Source organism: Micromys minutus (assembly GCF_963924665.1).
Source record: "Micromys minutus genome assembly, chromosome: 17".
Taxonomy (NCBI): domain Eukaryota; kingdom Metazoa; phylum Chordata; class Mammalia; order Rodentia; family Muridae; genus Micromys; species Micromys minutus.
The window spans coordinates 34122858-34150097 of record NC_137952.1 but is presented as its reverse complement, the minus strand read 5'-3'; the positions used below and the strand labels follow the sequence as shown (position 1 = coordinate 34150097).

At 42.5% G+C, this 27240-nt stretch overlaps 1 protein-coding gene and 1 pseudogene across 2 annotated transcripts; one reads left to right on the top strand and one right to left on the bottom strand.

Moving 5' to 3' along the window:
• Positions 1-1973: 1973 nt before the first annotated feature.
• On the bottom strand, positions 1974-25261 carry STARD7 (StAR related lipid transfer domain containing 7). Its single transcript, XM_080930923.1, has 8 exons — positions 23940-25261; positions 14245-14453; positions 13962-14011; positions 10341-10451; positions 10181-10263; positions 9360-9459; positions 5083-5167; positions 1974-3723 (listed from the first exon to the last, which is right to left on the bottom strand). Exons 1-8 carry the CDS (start codon positions 24236-24238, stop codon positions 3539-3541), a joined length of 1122 nt encoding a protein of 373 aa, XP_080787049.1. The 5' UTR covers positions 24239-25261; the 3' UTR covers positions 1974-3538.
• On the top strand, positions 8146-8457 carry LOC308432023 (enhancer of rudimentary homolog; annotated as a pseudogene). Its single transcript has one exon. The product of its transcript is annotated as an enhancer of rudimentary homolog (transcript).
• Positions 25262-27240: the final 1979 nt, after the last annotated feature.

The window sequence follows — 27240 nt, the reverse complement described above, 5'->3', positions numbered from 1 at the left end:
CGCAGTTTCATTCAGGCCAGTTACACGGCTGTTCACCTGGCACCCACAGGCAAAACTACACACAAGCCCAAAATCTGTTATGCTCCAAAACTTCTCAATTACAGAATCCCTGAAGAAATTTGGGTCCTAGAAGCAGGTTTGGCCCCCAAAGACTCATGCTTGAATGCTTAGCCCATGGGGAATGGCACTATTAGGAAGTGTGGCCTTGTTGGAGTAAGTGTATCACTGTGGGATGGGAGGGTGTTAAGTTCTGCCCAGTTTGGAATTGCAGTCTCTTAACTGCTTGCAAGAGTCTTCTCCTGGCTGCTTGTGTTGATTTGGATCAAGATCTCTTGGCTCCTCCAGGCCCACATCTGCCTGCACACTGCCATGGTTCCCACCATGATAATGAATTAATCCTCTGAAACTGTAAGCCTGCCCCATTGAAATGTTTGCCTGTAGAGTTGCCTTGGTCATGGCATCTCTTTAGGACTGGGGTTATGGCCGATAGGCTTGGCCATGCTTCTGTTTGGAGGAATATAGACTCTGTAACTCAGGGTATTGCTGTGAGAAGACTGACCATGTTTTTATTTGGGGAAATGTGGATTTTGGGACTATGGATTTGGAAATCAGTGAAATGCTTTAAATAGGACTTAATGGCCCATCCTAGTAGAAATACGGAAGACACTGGTGCTGAGGGTAATTTGAACTCTGAGGCCTGGTTCAGGTGGTTTCAAAAAATTAGTTTTAGTAAGTTTTCTAGAGATCATTCTTGTGATATTTCTGCGAAGAGTGTGGCTGCTTTTTGCCCTTGTCTAAAGAGTCTGCCTGAGGTTAAAGTGAAGAGATTTAATCGCATTGAGGAAAGAAAACTCCAAACAGTGTAGCATAGGCTGTCCTGTGGTTTACTTTTATATAGAATGTTTCTGATCAAGCATAGCAAACTTAGAAAGGAAAAATACCAAGTGTATGGTTCAAGTATTAAGAGGGCACCAGGAAATAGAATGGAAATAAATCCTGTGTTTCAGGATATTAAATGAATTAAGGAAGAGGTTATCTCAGGGCAAGATCCCATCCAGCTAAGCTTATTGTTTATGCATTTGTAGTTGTATGATATAGTTGTATCATGTTAGGCATTATTATGACCTGGTTATTGTTTTCATTTAAACATAAGGAGATATGATTGTGTTAAATTGACAAGGGATGAATTGCAGTGGTTATTCTTGCTTGTCAACTTGACTATATGTGGAATGAACCATAATCCTGGACTTAAATTAAAAAATCTTGTGAAAGGGGATTAAGGAAAAGCTTAGGTCTAGGTGAGGTAGTATACACCTTTAATCTCAGTACTCAGGAGACAGAAGCATGAAGAGGGAGTTCAAGGTCAGTCTACAGACCACTTTCAGCTCCCAAGCTAGCCACTTAGAGGTCAGTCCATGCAAGGTGCTTTGTGTCACCCACTGTCTGCCAAGAAAGAATAAGACCCATGATGACCCATGCCAACTGTAGTGGCTATTCCTGGTTGTCAACTTGACTATATCTGGAATGAACCATGATCCAGAATTGGAAGGCTCACCAGTGATCCTGACCTTGAGGCATAGTGGCTATGAATCTTAGGACTCTAAGGCAAGGAGATATCTGAGTTCAAGGTCATCTGGGACAAAGCAAATCCTAGATCCAGGTGTAGTTGTACACACCTTTAATCTGGGACACACCTTCTGTTGGAGACCTACACAAGGACATTGGAAGAAAGAAGGCTCTCTCCAGCTTGCCTTGTGAGACTGAGCAACTGCTACACCCTTGGACTTCCATTCAAAGCTGCTGTTGACCATTGTTGGGGAGTTGGACTACAGACTGTAAGTCACTAACAAATTCCCTTACTATACAGAGACTACCCATAAGTTCTGTGACTCTAGAGAACCCTAATATACCAACTTTTCGAGGAACACAATTTCCCACCATGTGGCCAAAGATGAACACTCTTCTGTACCAATCTTTATGTATTTATTCACACATTTGATAAAAATGTCACAGTTAAGAGCAAACTCATTATGATGACACAGTAACTGTACAGAGTCAAATCACTAAACAAAGGGCAACCATAACTGCTTAGTACCTGAGCCCCAACACACACGCGCAAACATACATGCTTACACTTGCTCACACACTCATAGGTATTCATCTACAGATGTTAAATTATATGCAACTCTCTGCTCTGCCGACAACTGAAAAGACAGAAACAGTGGGAAGTCAGTTGTTTCCTTGGCACAGAACTGAATAGGCAACAAGAAGGTTAAAAGGGTTATGTTCATCTTGGGTTTAGTTTTCCCTTTTCAACACCACAACAGGGTAGGTAGCAAGCAGGCAAAGAAAATTTCAGCTATATTAACTTCAGAAAAAGAGAGAGAAGGATGTAAAACTTGATCCCTATTCACCATAAAAAACCCAGCAATGCCAGGCACCTATCATCTGGTTGTGATCTTATCCAAACTGTATATATTACTTCTATGTCAGCTCTGGAGATAAATGGTTCAGAAGACCAAGAGGGTCACACAAGCCCCATCCCTACCATATTGGGTTGGGCGAGACTCCATCTGCTGGCCCAAGTCAGCTTAGTTTTGAAAACTCTGAGAAAATGGCACAACCACTGTCCCCTACCTTTATCTTTCAAGGACGGCCCAGTCAATCTGCAGTGGGAAAACAGTGCCAAAACAAACAAGACTATGGATGGGAAGAGTTGTCTTAATCCCCAACTCCATTTGCTACAAGGGTTAAAAAGAAATCTAGTTATTTTTACATAAGATGTTTTGTGCGTACTTCCACTGACCCTATCAAAACACTGATGACATCAAATAGGAAGCTACTTTCTAGAGGGGTTTGTCTCTTGTGCTCCCGGCAAATGGGCTAAGGCTATGGCAGAGGCCATGATCCAGTGAGCACAGCCCATGAACACAGAAAGGCCAGTTAAGATGAAAGCTGCTTTCTTCAGATGAGTCAGTGTCACGGGATTTTGCAGGGGAAGGATCCCTTGGTACAAACTTCATGTCTTTAAAGATAAAGCAAGGTGAGGACAAGGCACTTAGCTCAGCCAGAATTGTTTACACCACCACATGACTGTTACCAAGAGCACTCCAAAAAAACCACTTAGTGAGAACCTGGGGCCAACCACTCTCCAAGTGACCTACAGAACTGAAGGATATCCAGAGCATTGCATAACCAATGTTGGCATTTGGAATGTCAGCAAGGAAGCTTCTTGGAGGAGGCGGATAGGAGTCATCCCCTTTTGGCCTAAAGTGAGAGGCTGTTCCAGAGCAGGTCAGCATGATACTGGCTTTCACAACAGCTGGCCTGAGAACATGACAACTCCACGATGTCATGGTCCTCTGTTTGGTAAAGAGCAGTGGGGCTCCAGATGAAATCTAACTCCAGTTCTAAATTCTCTTGCACTGACAGTTACAGCAGATGTCTTCTAACACTTGTGACTTGTCCCTGTCCTGCAGCAGAGCTGAAGGAGCAAGGCAGGGCTGGAAGTGCCTGTCTTTCCCTGTCCCAAAGGCTGTTAAGCGTACTCAATCCGAGCGGGGGCACAGCTACCCTCGTTCTTCCGCTCAGGGGGCGGAGCAGTGGCCTTGGCCTCACTGCTCATTTCCAGAGGCTTAGCGGAGATGTAGTCCTTCACTTTGATTTCCATGTTCTTGGCTTTCAGAGTGGCCATGTGCAGCTTCTCCAGGAAATCTGGCATGCCTATTGGGATACACAGAATCTAGTCAAACTGCTGCACTGGTTAGTATTTTTGTCAACCTGACACAAGCTAGAATCATCTGGAAGGAGGGAACCCCGGGTGGGAAACTGTCTCTGTAAGACTAGTCTCTACAAGCTGGATGGGCATGGACGGGCATGGTGGATCTCTGTGAGCTCAAGGCCAACCTGGTCTACAGAGTGAGTTTCAAGACAGCCAAGATTACATCGAGAAATCCTGTCCTCTAGGAAAGTATGTGGGAGCATTATTTTGATTAATGATTAATATGAGGGGGCCCACCCACAATGTATAATACCACACCTAGTCAGGTGGTCCTAGGTTATACGAAATAGCAGGCTGAGCAAACTGTGGAGAGCAAGCTAGTAAGCAGTGTTCCTCCATGGCCTTAATTCAGTTGCTGCCACAAGGTTCCTGCCCTGACTTCCTTTCATGATGGACATAAGCTTTAAGATGAAATAAACCTTTTTCTCTCCCCAAGTTGATTTTTTGGTCATGGTGTTCATTAGAGCAACAGGAAAAAAACAAAACAAAACAAAACAGAAAAAACCCTAGGACAGCTGCAAAACAAGCAAGTGACAGGCTCAAAACCAAAGCTTATTTAGAGAATAGGTAAGCAAACCATAAATACCTAATTTCCCATCCTCCTCCTTTAGATAAGAACTACTCTGAGGACCAGAAGAAAGTTAACTGTATGAGGAGTCACACACGGCATCTTACATCAGTAATCCCAACACTTGGGGGCTGAAGTAGAAGGATCAAGAGTTTAAAGCCAGCCTATATTACACAAGATCTTCACAAAACAAACAAAAACAAAAAGCAAAGAAAAATCCAAACAAGAACAATGAGACTCAGGAGAGAACACTTTCTAAACGAAGTGTCCGAGTGGAGGGAATGACGGTGTCTGAGACACAGCGTACATTAGGTCGTAGCCCTTTCTTTCCCTAAGTAACTGCCCCACAACTAAGTTTTCTTGGCCAGATCTTATAACCTTAAATACTCTGGTTTTATCCCTTTTGTCACCTAGGCTTTGATCCTTGTGCCTTAGCCTCTTCACCCACTACTGAGATTACAGGTGTGCATTACCAACCGAGCCTTTTAACACTACTGAACAACAACAAAAAAGTAAATACACCAATATGTAAGCCATCAAAGTGAGTCTTAAAAACTCTCCTCTGTTAAAAAAAATTCTTTCTAGAACCCCTGTTTTTCTTCTACCTTCAAATCTCACTTAGAGGCTAGAATGAAATAGGAAGATTTTTCAAATTTCCCAACATGACTACAAAAAGTCTCCGTTCTCCTGTTGCCCAGATTTAGGCCCACCCACTGTGCATACACCTACTTACCACTAGAAACCATCCAACTGACACAGTATCTAGGGAACACGGTCTGTGGATTGTCACTGTATGTCAGTAAGTAGTCAAAGCCATTCTGGAAAAGAAAAATAGCAAAGATGAAGACCACAACAACCTCTACATTCAGCACCAGAAGAAGTTCAGTATCTTATGTATACGAAAACATTTACAGCAAAGCACAGAGGCTGCTCTTCACAGAAAGGCCCTTTACTATCTTGACCCCAGTAAATGATGAAACTAATAGGGAAGTTTCCTGTGCCCAAATCATGACAAGTATCATGTGGCCTCTTTGAAAAATGGGTTTTTTTTCATGGGTATCTAAAATTTAAAGGTTAAATAGAGGGTGCTATGGGACCAGCTTCTAGTGAAAACTTTGGCATTAAGTCTCTAACAGTTATCTAACCAAAACATCAAACAGACATTGTATTTTGGTGCTAGAGAAGGAAGCCATTATTATTATGCAAGATTATTGTGTCTTTTTTCATTTATAGTCTAGCTGTGTGTCCTTACTAATGTCACTGTCCTAAATTTTAGCTAGAACTATAATATTTGCTCCTGAAGGTCTTTCCAGCAGATCTTCAAACATGGGGTCGCCTTGAGGACCCAGTACAGATGCCCAATGTTTACAATTAAAGGTTCCTTCCCCTTCTGCTGTTAATGCTAATAATAACTGTTTAAAGAACACTGTGCAACTGGAGCTCCCTTAGGTCCTTGCAACTCCACCTCTTCCATTTTACTGATGACCAGCCTGGACATACAAGTGAGAAAGAAAAATCTAACCAGGCCTACATACCTACTGTTTTTTGGCTCAGTCCTCTCATACCTAATACCAAAAAGGAACCAACGATTATTGAGGTGGTTAAAGTGCCCTGATTCTGCTGGGTATGGCAGCACATATCTGTAGTCCCAGCACTTGGCAGGCAGAGGCAGGAGACTAGGCTACAAAGCAAACAGAATGAATCTGACACCCTCTTCTAGTCACCAAAGGGTACAACATGCACAGAGTACACAAATATACAAGCAGGCAAAATGCTCATACACACTTAATTTAATTCAAAAAGCAATTATCAGGCTGGAGAGATGGCTTAGTGGTTAGGATCTCTGACTGCTCTTCCAGAGGTCCTGAGTTCAAATCCCAACAACCACATGGTGGCTCACAACCATCTGTAATGCTCTGATGCCCTCTTCTGGTGTGTCTGAGGACAACTACAGTGAACTTATAATAAATAAATAAATAAATAAATAAATAAATAAATAAATAAATAAACAAACAAATAAATCTTTTATCTCAAAAATCCCAAAGTTGAAAAGTAACAACAGCAAAAATTTAGAGCAAATCTAAAAAGACCAATAAGTAAAAGAAAGAGAGACAGATATTGTAAAATTATGGTCTTTTTTTTCAGTATGAGAACTGCTTAGAATTTAGTCTAAAAAAGTAGGACGTTATGGGCCCTACTTACCTCTAGCTGGTGGCTGTTTTAGAACTGAGAATTGGTAAGTTACAGGTTGCTTGCCATGTGATAAAAGCACACAATCAGAAAAAAAAAAGAGTAGTTTCAAGCCCCAAATTATTCACTGGGTAAGGCTCTGCATCCTAAACTAACAGGATGGGGAATATGGGAAGGGAGCAAATTCTAGAATATAGGATAAGAGGGCAAGAATTTCTTGTGAGTCAAGAACTTAAAAAAAAAAAAAAAAAAAAAGAATCAAATCAGTACATCATCCATTCTGCCTCTTCTCTACACTGGCATCCCCCCTTCTGGTAGAATGGTATATTTAAACTGTTTTACTCTCACTAGTCTCTTGATGTTTAATTAGCTCACTCCCCAGACAGAAGCCTGAGAGTGTTGGTTACACTATATCCAGTCAAGAGCAGGGAAAAATGAATGCACCCATAACACAGTTCTGTGCTCACCCCTAAAACAGTGCTGACTACATTTATGGCTGGTCTTCTATCCTGCCTCAAGTAAGGCAATAGATGATAATCCCCTGGAGCATGAGAGATAGTTTGTGCTTGTTGTCAAGACTGACAACTTTGGGGCTGGAGAGATGGATCAGTGGTTATGAGCAATGGAGCACGGTTCCAAAGAATCCACATTCCATTCCTAGCACCCATGTGGCAGCTCACAACTGTCTGTCACTCCAGTTCCAGGATATCTGACACCTTCACACCAATGCACATAAAAGAAAATAATTATAAAAAATAGATTGGTGGTCTGGAGAGATGGCTTAGTGGTTAAGAGCACTGATTGCTCTTTCAGATCCTGAGTTCAAACCCAAGCAACCACATGGTGGTTTACAACCATCTATGAGATCTGATGCCCTCTTCTGATGTTTCTGAACTCAGTCGCAGTGTGCTTATATATAATAAAGAAATAAATCTTTATATAAAAAGATTAGCCATCTTTGTCTCTCCAAGGCAGGTGCATGCTCCTCCCACCCACAATAAATGAATTAAAAAAAAAAAAAAAAAAAAACCTAATGGAGGGGCTGGAGAAATGGCTCAATAGTTAAGAGCACTTTCAGAGACCCAGGTTTAATTCCCAGCACCTACATGGTAGTTTACAACCACTTGAGTCACATGTCCCAGGGGATCTAACAAACTCTTCTGACTTGGCAACACCAGGACACACATGCATGTTGACATACATGTAGGCAAAACATTCATTCACATAAAATCAAAAACAAATTTCAATTCCCAAGTGATTCTAGGCTGGCAAGTTGTCATTTAAAGTAACCACCACACAAAAACAATTCAAAAGTAGTATAAAGAGTTTAAGCAAGCCAGGCAGTGATGTATATCTTTAATCCCTTAGGGGTAGGGGCAGGGGCAAAGGCAGAGGCAGGCAGATCTCTGAGTTCAAGGCTAGCCTGGTCTACAGAGTGAGTTCCAGGACAGCCAGGACTACCAAAGAAATTTCAGGGCTTACGGTGGTTATAAGCTTCTTATTCCTTGTGACTCTTTGAGTGAAAGTCAGGTAAGAAAGGACAGACCAGTGTGGCGGTGGAGGTATTAGAGGTATTAGAAGTAGCTGCAGCAAAGCATCTGGCTCGATGTCTCAAACCATTTTGCTGGTACAGCCTACCAAGAGGCCAGAAGGCAGGACTTACGCTGACTATCAGTCTGTGAATGAATGCATGGGAGGTGTTTGTAAATGTATGAAGAACATCTGGAGAGAATGAATCCCAACAGCCCTTCCATCACATATGATATCAGTCAGCTGTTTGATTTTATTGACAATCTGGCAGATCTCAGCTGTTTTGTTTACCAAGCTGATACACACATACCAGCCATATAACAAAGACTGGATCAAAGAGAAGATCTCCATGCTCCTCTGTCGACAGGCCCAACAGGCTGAGAAGTAACTGAGTTGGAAGCATTAGGGGCTGGGGGTGGATTTGGAGCAGGTGCGTACAGTGCGCTGTAGTGAACCTTTTGTATGATAGCATCCTGTTTCCACTTTGTTACACTCGAGCCAACATTGAATGTCTGACATGAACCGTGAACGATCTTTTCTCTGAAGCCACCGATGCCCCTTTGCTCCTTTACTTTCGTTTTTTTTACTTAAACATTTTCATGATAATTCAGATAGAAAGCATTTTTTGCCATTTTAAGGTTGGTTCCAGTCCTTGAAACTGTCCAAATCTACTTTATAGCAGTGGACGCACTAACCCTTCGTGGAGGGGGGGGGGGGTACGAGGTTAGTTATATCCTCTGAGAAAGTCTTAGTGAAACAAACAAACAAACAAACAAACAAAAAAAAAAAAACCAGGGCTGGAGAGATGGCTCAGTGGTTGAGAGCACTGACTGCTCTTCCAAAGGTCCTGAGTTCAGATCCCAGCAACCACATGGTGGCTCACAACCATCTGTGGTGAGATCTGACGCCCTCTTCTGGTGTGTCTGAAGACAGCTACTGTGCATTTATATGTAATAAATGAATCTATTAAAAAAAAAAAAAAGCATTTAAGATAGGATTTCCTCAGAGATCCTCTGCCTCCCAAGTACTGGGATTGAAGGTGTATGCCACCACTGCCTGGCACAAGTGCTCTGAATCCCTGAGCCTCTCTCCAGCCTACAAACCATAAATTTTCCATAAATTTGAAACAATCAGGAAGTAAGAGCAGGGCCCCACATTCTACCTTACAAGGTCCAGCTGACTCTAATGCACACATTCTGGCAAACCACCTCTCTCACCAGTTCAGACAAAGGCACTCCTTGAAATAAATTTCAAAACTTCAAGACTCATCTCTCATGAGGTAAAACTCACCTCGTCAAATGACTTGTGAGGACGGATAACCATTTGGGATTCATAAGATCTGACTCTGACAAACTCTGGAGACTCTGGCACACTGGGGTGTTCCACTGCACTGTAAGGAGAGAGGGGGATGACTATCCTGGCACTAACCAATGGTGAGGCAAGAATAAGTGGGGGTGGGGAATAGGCACAACTGTAAAACCCCGTCTTAACAAAACCAAGCAGTTAATGAGATGAACAAATACAACCCAGGTGGCATTCAAATATAAAAGTTTCTTTGATTTTGTAATTAATGTATGGCTTACAGGCTGTATTTCTAGTTCTATCTGCATTAAAAAATTCAAAACATTTAATTACAACCTAAATTTAGGTGCTGTGGTCTCAACCCTTTTTGGGGTGGGAAGGAGTCAAACAAAGACCCTTTCACAGGGGTCATCTAAGACCACTGGAAAACACAGGTATTTACATTACAATTGATAACAGTAAAAAATTACAGTTAAAAAGTGGCAACAAAAATAATTTTATGGTTAAGGGTCAGCACAACATGAGGAACTGTGTTAAAGGGCTACAGCATTAGGAAGGCTGAGAATCACCTGTTTAGGGCAATAAGTACCATGTTTACTTAGTACTAGTAAGGTTCTTGGTTTTCTACCCTTAATACCCCTCCCAGCCTGCAAAGTCTCCCTGGTGGTTCACAGCTTATTCCCTGAGTAGAGATGGGTAGGCACGGGCTGCTAGATGTCTACTGGGCACTCATGAAGACAAGAGCCAAGGTACAAATGGGTGAGGCATAGCTAGTGGGGCTTAACAAGTACTCCAGCATTTATACATACCGTGACACCAAGACCATCACATTGTTTTCCTGATCCACACTATACCGCCGGACATAGACATAATCCCGAGAGTACATTGGATACTAGAAAAGGAAGTGAGACAAGATTAGTGTTCTGCATCACAGATTTGACAGGAATAAAACTAAAGTAAAATACTCACAGGAAAATGTGTTACCCAATGAAGAACCTCAGAACCACTGACGGCATCTCTCTCAATCACTTCTAGTTTGATCACAAGAGCATCCCATTTTTTCCTGTACTCTGTATCCAGCTGCAAATGAGAAGATCCAAAACAGACAGAAGTTTCTCTGGGAGGCTGCATCTCTGATTTAGAGACATTATGGAGAAATAGTAATTTGACTTAACAGTACCAACATGTAAGAGGCATGGCTGTTTATTAGATGATTCTCATACACAGTAAGATTCTCACTTGCATTGAGGGGGATTCTGTGTCTGTGTGTATGGGTGTAAATGTTCATGTATGCACCTGTGCATGTAAAGGCCAAAGGTCAATGCTAGATGTCTTCTAGCACTCTCCACTTTATTAAGACAGGCTCTCTCACTGAACCTGAGGCATACTGGTTTGATTGGACTGGCTGGCCAGCAATCTCTGGGTATTCATCTAGCCCCACCTAACCAGTGTTAGAATTACTTACAGACATATGCTGCCACCCTCAGCTTCTACATGGGTGACACAGGGATCTGAACTCAAGCTTAATCGGCAAGCACTTTACCCACTGGATGATTACCCCAGTTCCCTAGGGAAGTCTTTTTTCCTAACTTTTATGTGTATGATGTTCTGCCTGCATGCTTTGTCTGGAAGCCAGATGATATTGGACTCCCTAAGACAGGAATTATATAGACAGTTGTGAGCCACCATGTAGATGCCGGGAACCTGGGTTCACCATGAGAGCAAACAGTGCTCTTAACCATTCAGACATTTCTCCAGCCCCCTTCAAAGGGGTCTTAAAAATGCAATCAGACACTGGTGGCACATGCCTGCAAATATCAGCAATTCAAGAAGCAGAGACAAGAATCAAAAGTTCAAGGCAACCTGTCTCAAACCAAAAAAACAAAAACAAAAAAACAAACAAACAAACAAACAAAAAAACCCAAAAAACTGAAGGTGCAGCTCAGTGGTCAGATTACTCGTCTAGCAAGTTTTGTCTATCTTTAGTTCTCATTATCATGTGTGTACATATATGCACAAAAACTATGCAATAGAAATGTCTGTGAAGAGATTGGAGAGAGGACTCAGTGGTTAAGTGCAATGACTGCTCTTCCAGAGGACCCAGGTTCAGTTTATAACTCCAGTTCCAGGGGATCTGACACCCTCACATAAGATAAATATGCACATAAGATAAAATTAATTATTTAAAAAATGTTTAGGGAAGGACTGGAAAGAGAAATAGGAAGTTGCAATTGGAATATAAAGTTGACTAATTAAAAGTGACTGTGAAATGGGGGTGGTGAGATGGCTTAGTGGGTAAAAATATTTGCCACCTATTATAGTTAGCTTTTTTGACACAGTCTAGAGTCACCTGAGAAAGGAAATGTCCAGATAAGACTGGCCTGTGAGCCTGTCTAAGGAGGACTGTCTTGACTGTTAATTAATATAGGTGGATCCAGCTCACTAAGGACAGTGCCATTTCATGGAAAGGTGTGTTGGGGTAACCTTAAAGGAATGTCTCTATATTTCTTTTTAAGATTTATTTATTATGTATAAAGCATACAGCATTCCACCTGCATGTACATCTGCAGGCCAGAAGAGGGCACCAGATCCCATTACAGATGGTTGTGAGCCACCATGTGGTTGCTGGAAATTGAACTCAGGACCTCTGGAAGAACAGTCAGTGGTCTTAAAGACTGAGCCATCGCTTCAGCTTTGTCTCTGTACTTTCAATGGTTAATTCTGTACTGGAAGAGAGCTAAATGCTGGCAGAAAATTGGTATTGTCATTTCTATGGCACATCACCAGCCTCCTACTCAGATACTTGAAGGTCAGACAGTCTTTTCTGCCTAGAGGCAATCTAGAATTGTATCAGAGGTTTGTTGCACTGATGATTGGTTGTAATAAAGAGCTGATGGCCAATGGCTGGGTAGAAAGTAGGGGGTAGAACTTGAGGGGGCAGAGACAGACAGAGACAGAGAGAGGTGAGGTAGATTTGAAAGTGTACACGGAGGGAAGAGACACGGAAGACAGAAAGGTATAGGGCTAGCCATGTAGTGAGTCACTGGATAGATAGTCAGGTTAAATTAGATACATTAGCTGAAAAGCTGCCCTAGCAAAAAGCCTAAGCTTTAAACTGTAATAAAATTCTCATGTCATTATTTATAGCACTGGTGAGTTCAAGAAAGTCCCATTATAAAGGTGGTCCTGGATTATATATATATATATATAAAAAAAGCAAGCTATGTACATGATACACAGCTCCCTGCTGATAAGGGGAGTGAGTGTGTGTGTGTGTCTTCCATTCATGAATCTAGACAGCTCCTGCTGGAAGTAGGAAACCTGCTGGGAGTCAAAGCAGTGTAGCTAAACTCACTGCTACACAGGCCTATTCCAACAGGCTTGGCTTTAGTGGATATTATAATCAATGAACTAGTTATTGAAAGCTTGGCAAAAATCACAAAAATTGATAGCAAGGTAAAAGCGGAATGCTTACATATTACTAGTAGAATTATACAATGGTGTTAGAAGATTATAAAAATCAGTATGGAGGTCTATCAGAAAAATTAAAAACAGAACTACCATATGACCCAGTCATACTCCTGGACATATTACCTAAATATTTTGTATCTTATAATAGATGATTACTGTAGCACCATTCACAAAAGGAAGAAAATTAAGCCAAATGAATGAATAGTAAACATGTGGTATTTGTATGAAATATTATGCAGCCAAAAAGAAAAATGAAATTATAAAGCATTCAGGAAGATGATAAATCTGGAAATTATATTAAGCAAGGTAACATACTCAGAAGACAATGCTACATTCTCATATGCAGATCTACATATGAGGGTGAGTGTAGATATACGTCATGAAACCAGAGAGGAGTCCAGGAGAAAAGAAAAGGCAGTGATGAAAGGAGAGGCTAACAGAGCACACGTGACAGAGAAGCTGCAGTCACTGAGGGTAGAAATACACAAAGTGGGGAGGGGGAGAAGGCAACAGTGAAAAAGATCAGCAAAAACAAAAATTACGTCTGAAAATGCCATAAGGCCTAATACTTTATATACTTATTTTATATTTTGTTTGAGAATGGGTCTCTCTATATTGTCATGGGCCTCACATAAACCTAGTGCTGGGATTAAAGGTAGATGCCACCACATTCAGCTGTATGCTAATTTTTAAATTTAAAAAATTAACATTTTAAAATGAAAACATTCGAAAAGGAAGTTCTATGTAGCACTTTGGGAGATCTCACCTTCTCACTTGTGTTTTACTTCTATTGTTTTGGGGACAGAGTTTGTAGCTCTGCTGTCCTGAAACTAGCTGTGTAACCCAGGCAGGCCTCAAATTCATAAGAGATCCATCCACCTGCCTCTGCTTCCTGAGTGCTAGAATTAAGGTATGTGCCATCACATCCAACTCTTTTATTGTTTTTAATTCAATAATTTGTTTTAACTTGCTGTGCATTTTTTACTAGCCTTGCATTTGTTATACAATCCAGATTTGCCCCTAACTTGCAGCAGGTCTCCTGCCTCACCTTCCAAGCACTGAGACTGCAGGCATTCATGGAGCCAAAAAGTTCCAAATCTGGAGAGAAAATGAACTCACCTGAACATTGAAGAACTGTCGAGGCGTCACATCTGTGTATGTCCCAAAAACTAGAACGACAAGAGGGGTGGGAGAGAGCTAGGAAGCGGCAAAGCAAGGCAGAGACGACATGTATCAAGGAAGAATACGGAAAAGCTTGTCATCTGGGAGAGGAAAACAAAAAAAAATTTGGCAAATTTTCTTCAGTGGGGCCAGGATAGAATGGTTTAAGAAGCAAAAGGAACAAAGCACTGAGTGCCTGGGCACCATGCACACATGTCAAAGGCAGCAGGGCATGGCTCACCTCGGTACTGGTAAAGGTGGGTGCCTGTAATTGGACGCCGCCACAGCTTGAAGTGTTTCTTGTCCATCACCATTTCCCATGGTTCTTCTTTGTCTTTTGACTTTTCATTCCCTTCTGCTGGGGACTTTGGTTCGGGAGGGTGATTCTCAACTCCAGAACTCTGAAATATATTTGACACTTCCTCCAACCGTTTCATCTCATTAATGGACCTGGAAAGACAGAAATAAGCATGGTGTCCATGAATGAAGTACCAAAGACCTGAATAAACCACAGGTGTGGTTAGAAATAGCATCAGTGAATAAAAATTGAATTGTTAAGCTTGAATACTAGCCTAACACTTGTAATTAGAATGATTAACCAGTTACCATTTCTGAATCTATAAAATGCAGAAAATAATAGTACTTTCCTCACATTAGTTGTGAAAAACATTTATACTTGCACACAGAATACATGAGTAGGTCCTTAATCCTGTCACCTAACTGCTTTTCAAGTCCAGGAGTGAGAAGACTTAATGCAGGTCAGAAAGGAGAAATCATGCTATGGGCAGCAAAGTGAGACAGATAACATGTATCAAGGAAGACTGAGAAGCTGAGCCATCCTCAAATATTAACCACCAAGATTTGTAGATGATATCCTTTGATGCTCGCATCCTTCTGTGACACAGGATCTCACTGTGTAGGCCAGCTGACCTTGCACTACACCTCCTGTGGAGAGCTTTTGGGGTCCTTTGGCAAGAGTTTGACACTGGGCCAGGACAAGGAAATAGGGCTACTCCAGGCAGGAATTTGACTTTGGGCTAGGACAGGGAACTAAGTTTAGGGCAGGAATCTGATTTTAGGCTAGAACAAAGAAGTAGGCTTTGGGCAAGAGTATGACTTTGGCCTAGGACAGGAAAGTAGGTTCAGATAATCCTGTCTTCTTTACAAGCCCTTAGACAGAGTGATCAAGGGATTTTGTTTATGACATTGTTTGTTCCCTATTTGTGTTCACTGTCTTGCTTGTTCCCTCAACCTAGAACTGACCTTATTATTACTTGCATGTAATTAAAATGGTATAAAAGCAGACAGGAAGAATAAAACCCGCCTTTCAGCCTTAGAACTGGACCGGGGGCCATGCTGCTGTTCTGTCTAATCCTTGGTCTGCCACTGGAGACTTACTGACTGAGCAGGACTGGTCAACCTCCATCTTCTCGCCTCAGCCACCTGAGTACTGGGATTATAGCACATTCTACTAGGTAAGACTTTCTGCTCCCCTTTTCAGTGGACTGTCTTCTTCCTGTGTTATTTTCCTTCCCTGTTTTCAAACTGAAATATAATCTACATAGCCCAAGATTCACACTTTGCAGCATATAATTCAGTGCTTTTTAGACCACTTGAGAAGCTGGGTATATACTTCCAGGCAGTTCCCTCACTCCCCAATCCTGCCAGCCACAAGTCTGTCTTTATTTGCAACATTTCAAATAAATGGAGTTGTGGCTGGGTATGGTGGCAAGGGAGATAGAGGCAGATAGATCGTTATAAGGACAACCTGGTCTACATAGGGAGTTTGAGGACAGCCAGAGCTATATAATGAAATCTTGTCTCAAAAAAGCAAAACAAGCAAACAAACAAATGGAAATATATATATATCCCTTTCATTGGGGTCCCTTTACTTGGTATATTTCCAAGTTTCATCCATGTTGGCTTTTATTCCTTTTCATAGCCGAACAACATTCCATCATATATATCACCTTTTGTTTAGCAGATAACAGGCATCTGTACTGTTTCCACTTTGGGGCTACCATGAATAATAAGTTTCTATCTAGATGTGCTTTCACTTCCTTGGGTAGAGTCCTAAGAATGAATCTGCTAGCTCATGGTAACAATGGTAGATTTGTACTTACCCCCTAGCAAGGTTACCAAAGATAGACGCTAAGGCTTCATACACACTAGGCAAGCACTCTTACCAGCTGGGTTACATCCGCAGTCCCTACATTTACTTTTTTGAAGAACTCTCAAACTACTTTTTGTTTGTTTTGTTTTCTGAGACAGGGTTTCTCTGTCTGGAACTGTCCTGGAACCTGCTCTGTAGACCAGGTTGAACTGTCTTCCAGACTGCTGGGATTAAAATTATGTGTCACCACCACTCAGCTTTCTTGTTTTTGTTTTAAGACAGTATCTCGATATGCAGTCTGCTGGCCTTGAACTCCTGGGTTCTAGTAATCCTTTTGCCTCAGCTTCCCAAGGGATTACAAGTGTCCCACTGCATCTGTCTCTTTAAATTGATCTTATAGGTGTGCATGTGTCACCGTGTGTATAGAAGAGGACAACTATTAGGAGTTACTTTTCTCCGTCCACTCTGTTCCTGAGGTAGCCAGGCTGGCTATCTCTCCTGAGCTTTCAGCCAATTCTCCTAACTGCCTCCCAACTGCCAGTAGGAATTTTGGGTCTATAGATAAGGACACATCTAGCTTTTTAAAAATGTTGTGTCTGGGGATCAAGCCCATGCTGTTAGAAGCATTGAATCCCGGACCCATTTACCTTTTAAAAACTCAATGTTTTGTTTTTGAGACAAGGTCTCATTGTGCTCATTGGCTGACCTGAAAGTCTGTATACCAGCCCAGCCCTGAACTCAGATCTGCCTCTACCCTCTGAGTGCTGGGATTAGAGGTGTGCACTGCCATGCCGAGCCTCAGTGTTTTATAGATTTCAGAGTTCTAAAAAGTCTTGTGCTTCGTTCCTTAAATGTATTAAGAATTTTATTCTTTTTGATGTTATAAATGAAATTCTGTTCATTTTCAGGTTACTCATTGTTTACCAATTTGTTTAACCTGCAATCTTATTAATGCTAACAGTTTTCAAAGTGTAATGATTTTCAGAAATTCCTAACTATTTAAAGGGACAATAGAGTATTTGCTGCAGCTTTACTTCTTCCTGTCCAGTCTGGGTGCCTTTCCTCTCTTTCCCCAACTTCTCTGCTATAAACTCTAGTGCATTGTTCAAAGGAGGGAGTGAGAACAGTGGTTTGTTTTGCTGACTTAGAGGCAAGTTCCATTCTCAGCATGTTGTAAGCTATTTTTAGATACCCTTTGTAAATCTGAGGAATTTCCCTTCAATTCCCAATCTATTGAGAGTTTCTTTTAAGATAATATACGTGGGTACTTTCTGTTCACATTTTTTAAAAGATTTATTTATTTATTTATTTATTTATTATAAGTACACTGTAGCTGTCTTCAGACACACCAGAAGAGGGCATCGAATCTCATTACAGATGGTTGTGAGCCACCATGTGGTTGCTGGGATTGAACTCAGGACCTCTGGAAGAGCAGTCAGTGTTCTTAACCACTGAACCATCTCTCCAGTCCTCTGTTCACATTTTTATCTGTATACCACTTGAGTGCCTGGCACCCTCAGAGGCTAGAAGGCAGCCCTAGATTCCCTGGACTAGGAGTTCTAGATGGTTGTTAGCCATCATATGGGTGCTAGAACTTGAACCCAGGTCTTCTGGAAGATTGACAGTGGTATTAACCACCAAGTCATCTCTCCAGTCCCTATGATTTTTTAAAATTATGACTGAGGCTGAGCTGCATCTGGAGAGATGGCTTAGTCATTAACAGCACAATACTCTGTTTACAGAGAGGACCAATATTCAGTTTCTAGCATCCACTCTGGGCACCTCATAACCCCTGGAACTTGCTCTAGGGGATCTAGGCCTCTGTAAAAACTGCGCGCATGAATAGCGAGCATAGGAACTCATGAAGCTCCACCAGTTACTGATGAGTTACTGGCAGTTTATGCTTGCTGGAGGAAGGAGAGCCATTGTTTTCTGGAGTTGCCAGGATGTTACAACAATGCAAATTAAAGCAGTGCTAATTGAACTCTGGATTATGAAGGAAAAGAGAACATTAAGGTACAAGAGCTATTCTATGAGGTTCTAGACAGAATAAGGCAGTAGAGTTGAGAGTAGATAGATAGCTATGATCAAGATACACTGTATACACATATGAAATTGTCAAAGAAAATAAACAAAATAAAACATGGCTTGAATCTTATAAATAACTTTAAATAGTAAACAGAAAAGATAATCTGGTTGAGTAGGCAGCACATACATAAAAGGGTACAATTAAAAAATGAGGCCAGCCCTGGGTGTGGCTGCACAGACATGTCTGACCTGCCTTACAGCTTTTAGGGGGCAGTGAGACGGATGGAGAGTTTGAGGCCAGCATGAGTCATAGTGAGATTCTGTCTTAAAAAAAAAAAATCCGGAGTCTGAAGGAATAGCCTAGTAATAGTGTTAGTGCAGTATTTATAAGCCCTGGGTTTAATTCCCAGTGTTGTATAACAAAAGAGATAAATCACAGTATGCTCTATCTTTACATCTGCCTCCTTTGCTAAACTATGACTCTTAACTACAGTTCCAACTCCTAGTATCTCTATGGTACGTAGTAAATTGTCAGCAAAGGTTTAATGAATAAACTGAACAGATAAAAATATAGCAGATATCAGTAATTCAAATTATTATATTAGAACATTATTAATATACCAGAAAGCCAAAAATACCAGGAGCAATGGGATGTGCCAGTAATCTCAACATTAAGAGGATAAAAATGATCAAGGTACTCAGACCAATGTTCCAGGCCAACCAGAGCTACATAAAATACAGCTTTCTCAAAAAATAAATAAATAAAGGGGGGTGAGGGAATAAAATCAAATTATTGCCATTCCAATACTAAATTTTCAAGCAGTTTAGCAGTCCTAGAGAGGTTTGTTGGAGTCCTGGTTCTGGTACACATTAATTGTGTGATGTGAGATTCATTTTACATTTCACCTGTAAAGGGAAGACCTCTCCCCCATCCCCACTCTCAGTTTTTTGAGACAGGGTTTCTCTGTAGCTCTGGCTGTTCTGTAACTCACTATGTAGCCCAAGCTGGCCTTGAACTCAGCAATACTCCTGTTTCTGCCTCTCTATTACTAGAAATAAAGGTGTGTCGCCACCACCATCCAGCAAGACATCTTTTCTTGAAGGTTCCTATTCTAGAACCCAAAATTATTAGATTTTTAAACTTTAGATTTAGGCAAAAATATTTATATTGGGAGATATTTGTCATTCTGACTGCCTGAAATCCCTCCCTATTTATGGAGAATCCAAATATGTGGGTACAAGATCATACTCTACTTCTCATGTTAAGTTTAGAACTCCTACGAGGGGCAAAGGCCTGGGAGGTTTACAGATTGCTCAGCAGAGGAGTCTAGAGTAACTAACATAAGTGAAAATACCCACAAGACTGCTACATGGAGATTATCCCTGTAGCAAGCCTTGACTAGTCTCTTGGCCAGCCTGTACTCTAGTCTTCTCATCAATGCTCTGAACAATCAGCTAACAAGGACTCATCTAGTTCATTCCTTTTGGTTTGAGTCAACAAAGATCATTTCAGTATTTGTACCCAAGAACCTTGACCAGTGCAAACATTCTGATAAAAATAGTTTCATCAAGATGGACCGAGGTGTTTGCTTTTATTCCCAGCAGTCAGGAGGCAGATCGCTGATTCGGAGGCCAGCTTGGTCTACATGTATACACAGAAACCCTGTACCCTGTCTCAAAAAAAAAAAAAAAAAAAGTTTTAAATTGGAAACTGCAAAACAGAATTCAATGCTAGCCCTGGAACTGCTCAAGAAAAGAAATATGGGCAATATCTTATTAATGCCAGGCAATTAGATCTTGCAAAAGAGAACAAAAGCACAATCACAGCACCAGTTACCCAGAGAACAATTCAAGGCAACAGGCACCCCCCTTTTGAGACAGGGTCTCTCTACAGAACCTTGGCTTGGCTGTCTGGAACTTGCAATGTAGACCAGGCTGCTTGGCATCTATCTTACAAAGATCTTCTACCTGTCTGTGCTTCTGGAATTTTGGGATTTAAAAGGCATGTGCAAATGGCTTTAGTAAAAATTCTCTCTCCTTCCTTCTCTCCCCCACAACCTCAGTTTTTGAAACAGGGTTTCTCTGTGTAGCCCTGACTGTCCTGTAACTCACTCTATAAACCAGGCCAGACTTGGAACTCAAGGGATCTATCTGCCTGAGTGCTGCCACCCAAGTGCTGGGATTAAAGGCATGTGCCATCACAGCCGGGCATTGGTAATGCATTCTTAAACAACAAGCACCATTCCTGAATATGACAAGCAGACATCTGTTTCCCCTAGTTAAATGTCTGACTAACACCAGGGGCTCAGGCTGGTGATGCAGCTCATTTAGTAAGAGTGACTGTCCAGCATGCAGGTACTCTGGGGGTACAAACGGTAGATTACGATGCTCAAGGTTTACCCATATAGTAAGTTCAAGGCCAGTTACAGCACCCAGTACATATGTACTATTGAAAACGTACAACATAAATGATGGAGGAAGACTTGGCTATTACTTTCCCTGAAGGATTTCAACTTCTAAATGCTAGTAAGGCTGACAAAGCACATGAGCATAGACAATACCATAGACAGCACGTGGAGAAAGGAAATACTTCTCTCCTACAGCGTCTATCTAATCTTGTTGAGACAGGATAAGTGTCTAAATCTTCCCATCTAAGACTTAATAAGAGAGAAAAGGGCAAAAGAGATTATTCCTGAAATAGTAACAATCAGCTGATTAGATTAGTACAAGGATGAAGGGGAGACAGTCTCTGCTTTCCTTTCTCCAAAGCAGTATTTGAGAGGCATGTACTGAAGAAACTGAAGACACAATGAAAACAGAGTAAGCATGCCAACATGGGACTCAGCCAGGGTGCTGCACTTAACCACAGAATGTGAGCCAGGCTCCAAAATAATTCTGGTACGGCTACCTCCGGCAAGTAGTGCAAACAACAACTGCTTCACCTGACCACACCTCCAGTTCCACACCACTGTCCAGTTAGGGAATCGTGGCTGGCACAGTGGAGCGTGCCTTTAATGCCAGGACTGAGGAGTCAGAGGCAGGTGGAGCTCTCTGATTTCGAGACCACACCAGTCCACATTGTGAATTCCAGGACAACCAGAGCTACATAGTGAGAATCTGTCTCAGAATAAAATAAACTTTAAAAAACAAAAATAACAAATAGGATTAGGGGTTTTTCAACAACTACTGATTTGGGACATATCTTGAAATAAGACAAAACTAGTTTATGGCATCTTTGGAGCAGCAAGTTAATGGGAAAATAACAGACAAATCCAACAAATTTCGAGTCCCTTTTATGTTTTGATAACCTAAGGCTTTGTAAGAAACACCAAATTGACCGTGGCCATTAAGTTTCTTTAAGCCAGACAGATTTTTCACTAATTAGCAAAGACTGAAAAGTTTAATATATCCTGAATGCCCCCCCCAAAAGAAAAAGAAAATGGCCAATTTTCCTTGTGAAAATTTACTAGAACTAATTTCTCATTAAATAGAATTACTCAAACTTTCAAAGCATTAAACTTAAGCTCTTTTTTAAAAATGAGGTCAATGGAACATTTCCTCCTATATTTTCGTATTTCCTAACATCCTTCCTCTTTCTGTTTCTGTAACTTTTACACACACACACACACACACACACACACACACACACACACACAGAATTGTATTTCCCATGGGATTTTTCCCTATCTCACATCAGCTAGCATCAGTAACAGGTAAAAGTCAGCAAGAAGCCAACTGGATAAAAATACTAGACAAGTATTGACAGATTTGATTTCAGTACCTGAGAGGTGTTGGTGGGAGGGAGAGAGAACCACCACACATTCACCTAAGTCTGAGAACCTGAGTTAGATCCCAGGTTCCCACATGCCAGAAGAAACAACTACAATTTGTTCTTTGACCTCCACACAAAAGTTGTAGTGTTCAAAAGCAACACTCCCCACATGAATAAATAAATGTAATAAAGATATAAACTGAGAAAGAACTAATTTCACTTGGACATGGTAGCTCATGCCTGTAATCCTAGCACTCTTTGAGGCTAGTGAAGGTTATATAGTGACTTTCCAGCCAGCCCAGGCTATAGAATTAGAGCCTGACTTGGGGAGGAGGGGAGACTGACAATTATTTCTACAGCTGATGCGCCAATGATTCAAATTATTTTTACAGTTAAAAAAGATTTGACTGTACTTGATAAGATGTACATCTGTTCTTTTCTTTTGAGACAGTCTCTATGTAGTCCAGGGTTTCCTAGACCTCACTATGTAGACCAGGTTGGCAACACTCAGCAATCCTCCTGCCTCTGCTTCCTGAGTTTTTGGTTAAAGACAAGAACCAGCACCACCACACTTAGCCTGTAAAATGTTCTTCAGCACCAAAAGGCAAATAATCTCGCTAAGAATTCAAAGCACATAAGAAAAGCACACACCTGCATCCTAGTTTTCTTTCCAACAAGAAACTAAATGTGGAGGTATACAACTTAAGTCCCAGCACTGGGGAGGCCAAGGCAGAACTACAGGTGAAGGTTAACCTGGGCAATAATGGACAGGTGGTACCCCTAGAACCTGAAGGGAAAGGGAACACAAAAGACTGAACAGAAGAGAACACTAAGAATTACCCAAACAGCTTCCATGTTTTAATAAGTAAAACTGCCTGTAATTATATGACTTTAAACTGCATTTAAAAAGCCTTTTGTCTGTAGCCACACTACCCTGAACATCCTCGACCTTGTTAAAAGCCATCTTTCTTGCTAGGAAGGTAGTCCCAGTTCTTAAGAGAGACTAGTTTTCAAATCAGTATTGCACAATTTGCAACTTAGCATATGGGTATTACATAGCAAATAGGTCACAATATAAACATTACTCTGTTCTCAATTTCTAAAGACAGGGTTTCTCTGTGTAGTCCTGAAACTCTTTGTAGACCAGGCTGCCTGCTTCTACTTCCCAAAGTGCTGGGATTAGAAATGTTCAGCTCTGCTCTCATTTTTAACGTAAGATCAAAACCAAAAACAGGTCCTAAGAAACTGGCCTTAGCTCCTGAAATCACGTTTTAGAATGGGGGATGTGAGGTGGAGGGGTAAGAAGCACAATTTGAGACTGTTTAGAAGGAATTTAGAAACGTTGTAATGTAAAAACATTTTCCACCTAAAAATTATAAAGTCTCAGAACTACAGGTTTAAAAAAAACCAATGCCAATGGGCTTTTCCATGGACAAAGCCCAAATGGTACAGTATTCCAAGAGTTCTAAAGCAGCAAAAATCTAACCTAACTCTTACAGGTTAAAATGTCCAAACCATGCTTTGTGCAAACAGACAAAATCCCTCCCAGCTTCTTGAATGTGGCAAGATACAAGTCACACTGACAGTGGGCTGTCCATGAAAAGCCTGTGTCCCATCTGGATCGCAGTCATTTTATAAATGGCATGCTACATCACACACACACACAGGAGCTTATTTTAAACCCTGTTTTGAATTTGCACTTTTCTGGGTATACTGATTATCCGAAAAATGGCCCGCATACCTCTGATATCTATTTTTGGAATATTTTCTTTGGTGTCATACTACCCATTCGAAGTCGTACTTCTTTTTTTTTTTTTTTTTAACCTGACAAACGGATTTAACAGGTATGGGGGCAATGACGTGGGGGTGCTAAAATGGGTTCAATCTAATGCATCATCACTCAAAAGACCTCTGAGCAAACAGAGCACTAACAACAGGTCAGGCCCCAAGGTGCCCACCAATCTCCCGCCCAGGCCCACTCCTCTCTACCGAACAGGGACACCCCTGCAGCCAAGAGGCTCACCTCTGCAACTCCTCCTCCTGGATCCTCTCCTCGTCCCATACGAAAACACCGGAGAGCGCCGCCATCAAGACAGAGGCATGGCCCGGGCGGCCGCGGAGCCGGCGCCAGAAGCGTCCGAGTAGGGCGCAGCGCGAGCTCTCGGAATACAGGCGGCCGTAGAGCTGCGCGATCTGCTGCGCTCGCCGCACGCGCAGGCCCGTCACGAAGCGGCACTGATTGGCCAGCGCAGCCAGCAGGCCCCCGCCCCGCGCGCCAGCGAGCCAGGCGGCCAGGGTGGCCGGCGGCCTCCTCGGGAACATGTCGGTCTCTGCGGTCTCCCGCGCCTGCCGCTAGGCCCCGGAGTAGAAGGATTGGTGGAGGCGGGCCGGGCCGTCCGCGTAGTCCCCTTAACTGCTTGACCCCGAGCCCACCTCACGCTCCAGAAGCCAGGAGCCGCCCCTCATGCCTCTCTGCAGAAGCTGCTGAGGTAGAGTGGATTCTGAGGAGAGCGTCTCTGCACGAGGCCTCCTTGGTCCTCGCGGCCCGCTCGTCTGTATGGACCGCGGAAGCTCGCGGGACCCCGTGTCCGGTGCGCGGGAAGCAGAGCGGGTGGGCGTCCCGGGCCTCAGCAGGAGAGGTCCCGTGCGCCTGTGTCCGCCTCTCGCGCCGAGTGCGCGCAACCTAACCTGCTTGTTCTGCCCGCACTTTGATTGGACGCAGCCCAGAATTCCGGGCGCTCATTGGCTAAGACAGTGCTCATCCGCTCTTGCTCCGGGCTGCTCATTAGCAAGCTAGGTGGCATAGCGGAGGGCCTGTCAAGGGCGCCTGGAGAGTGACCCTCGGACCCCGGCGCTGCAGCCTTATAGGGACGTCCCACCCCGTCCGGCGGAGAGGCACGGTCAGGTGCGGTGTTCCGTTGTGCTGAGAGGCCCGGCCTGTTTTGCTCTTCTGCACTCCAGGGAGGGGCGGGTTTGTGCTTGGTTGGAGGGCGGTGCACGCCCTGCGTGAACCCGCACCTATGGCAGGCCAGGCGTCAGCTGCCTGGACCTTCGTTGGCCCCTTTGCCCGGATTCCCGGAGCCCTCCTGAGTATCTGCAGCAGGGACGCGGTTCTGGGTTCTGGCTCCGAGAGAGGCCCCAGGAGCACCTTGCAAAGAACTCCACAAGGGCGGGTGACACGTTGCAGTTTGAACACGTGTTAGGCCTGAGAAGTCTCCGTTTGACTCGAAGGAGGCAACAGGATAGAAGAGAAAACAGGTTTCCCAAAACTTACCTTGTCACGTGTAACCGAATGGTTGCTCAGGGTAAATCACTATTCTAAACCAGGGCCTGGTGGCTCATGCCTGTAATCCCAGCACTCCAGAGACCGAGACAGGAGCATTGCTTGCTTCAAGGCCAGCCTGAGCAACAGTGTATCTCAAAAATAAATGAATGGATTAAAATTCTGTGTCCTATCATAGGATGAAAATAATAGGTGCTCCTCAAGTGAAGAATCAGCCTGCCTCCATTTTATCTTTAAAAGTCATCTTATAGTAAAGACAAGCTAGGTTCATTCCTTTTTATGATTAAACCTGTTTCTCAAGGATTGAGCTATGCCCCACCTGTAACCTTAACTACAAGTAGTTCTGTACTGTCTGTTCCTAGAACGGTAATCATTTGTTTGAAAAAGTTGTTTAGAACCATCTTGCAACCCTACCTTTGTTTCAAAAGGTTATATAACCACCCACATTATGCCCAGCTTGCAACCATGTCTTTCTTTGTTTCAGGAAATTCTTGTAGAGCTGACTTGTTCTGCTTACAGTGTGCTCCTGTAACCGGCCCATTTTATCCACCAAATCTCCCATTTGGAAATTCCCTACCACTAAGCTATAAAATCCTTGTCTTCCTCACATCCAAGGCTGACCTCTGAAACCCCACCTTTGAGGGAGACCAGCCCATGTACATGAATTAATTTGACCATGATGATTTGGATCAGTGGTCTTCCTCCTCCCGTGTTTGCTATTAACATAAGAAGCTTTACACTAAATTGTTTCTGTATTTTTTTAAAAAAGATTTATTTATATATAAGTACACTGTCTTCAGACATACAGAAGAGGACATCAGATCTCATTACACATGGTTGTGAGCCACTATGTGGTTGCTGGGAATTGAACTCAGGACCTCTGGAAGAGCAGTCAGTGCTCTTAACAGAGCCATCTCTCCAGCTCCTTTTTTTTTTTTTTAACTTAAGAATCTTAGCAGGACATGGTGACACACACTTTTAATACCAGCACTCCAGAGGCAGAGAAAGATTGGATCTCTGTGAGTATGAGGCCAGTCTGGTGTACACAGCAAGTTCCAGGACAGTTAGGGCTCTGTTATACAGAGAAACCCTGTCTTGAAAAAACACCAAAAAACAAAATAAAACAAAGGAATCTTATTGACAACAAATACTGTAAAAAGGGTTTAGCAGAACACAGTTTGCCCTTTAGTGAATGGAAGCCAGTAGGCTACATTGGAGCAGGTAAAATATGTAAGAAACATCAAATAGCCTTTTCTATCAAACACAGTCAAACTTGTATTTAGGACAAGGAGTTAAAATCTTTTCTCTCCCACCTTGGAAGACTTTTATACAAATGTTTTAATCTGTTCCACCAGTAAAGTCTTCATTTACTCAGAGGCCTGCAGCTCTGTTTTATAGGTGACTTTTTCCTTTCCATTTCCTGTTTCCCAATTCTATTCCACTAGCCAATTGTACAAAATCCTGCGGTTGGGCCTCAGCCAATGGGGAAAAGACACAGTCACCATCTAAGAAGAAAAACCAAGTGCACTTCCTAAATTGCCTTGTTTAGATACTTTGATTGGAGTGGCAGTTTTTTTCTTTTCAATCCTAAACATTTCTGACAAGGAGAACCTACAGACAGCTCCCAAAGCAGTTCCTTCAAACAAGGAAATTGGGGGTGAGCTGGGGGATTTGTGCATAATTATTCTGGAGAGACTTTCTATTCTGAATGTAGGTGGGCACATTCCTGGAGTTCCCACTAGTGACTTTTCACACAGAACAAGTCTTTAAATGTCAGGTCTGGTGTGGCTCCTGCCTTTAATCAACCCCAGCACTCAGGAGGACTGCTTCCAGTCCTAGGCCACCCTGGGCTATGGTGTGAGTCCCTGTGGCAGAAGACCCAAAACAAAGCTGTTGGAGCCCACAGCCAGGAAGCAAGAGACTTTAACAGGACAATGAACAAAATTTACTCTTAAGTTGCCTAGAAGGACTGAGCAATTTTCTAGTCTGTTCTGCTGCCAATAGGAGGCAGCAGTTTCTCCCTGTCAGCAAGAAGCTGTTC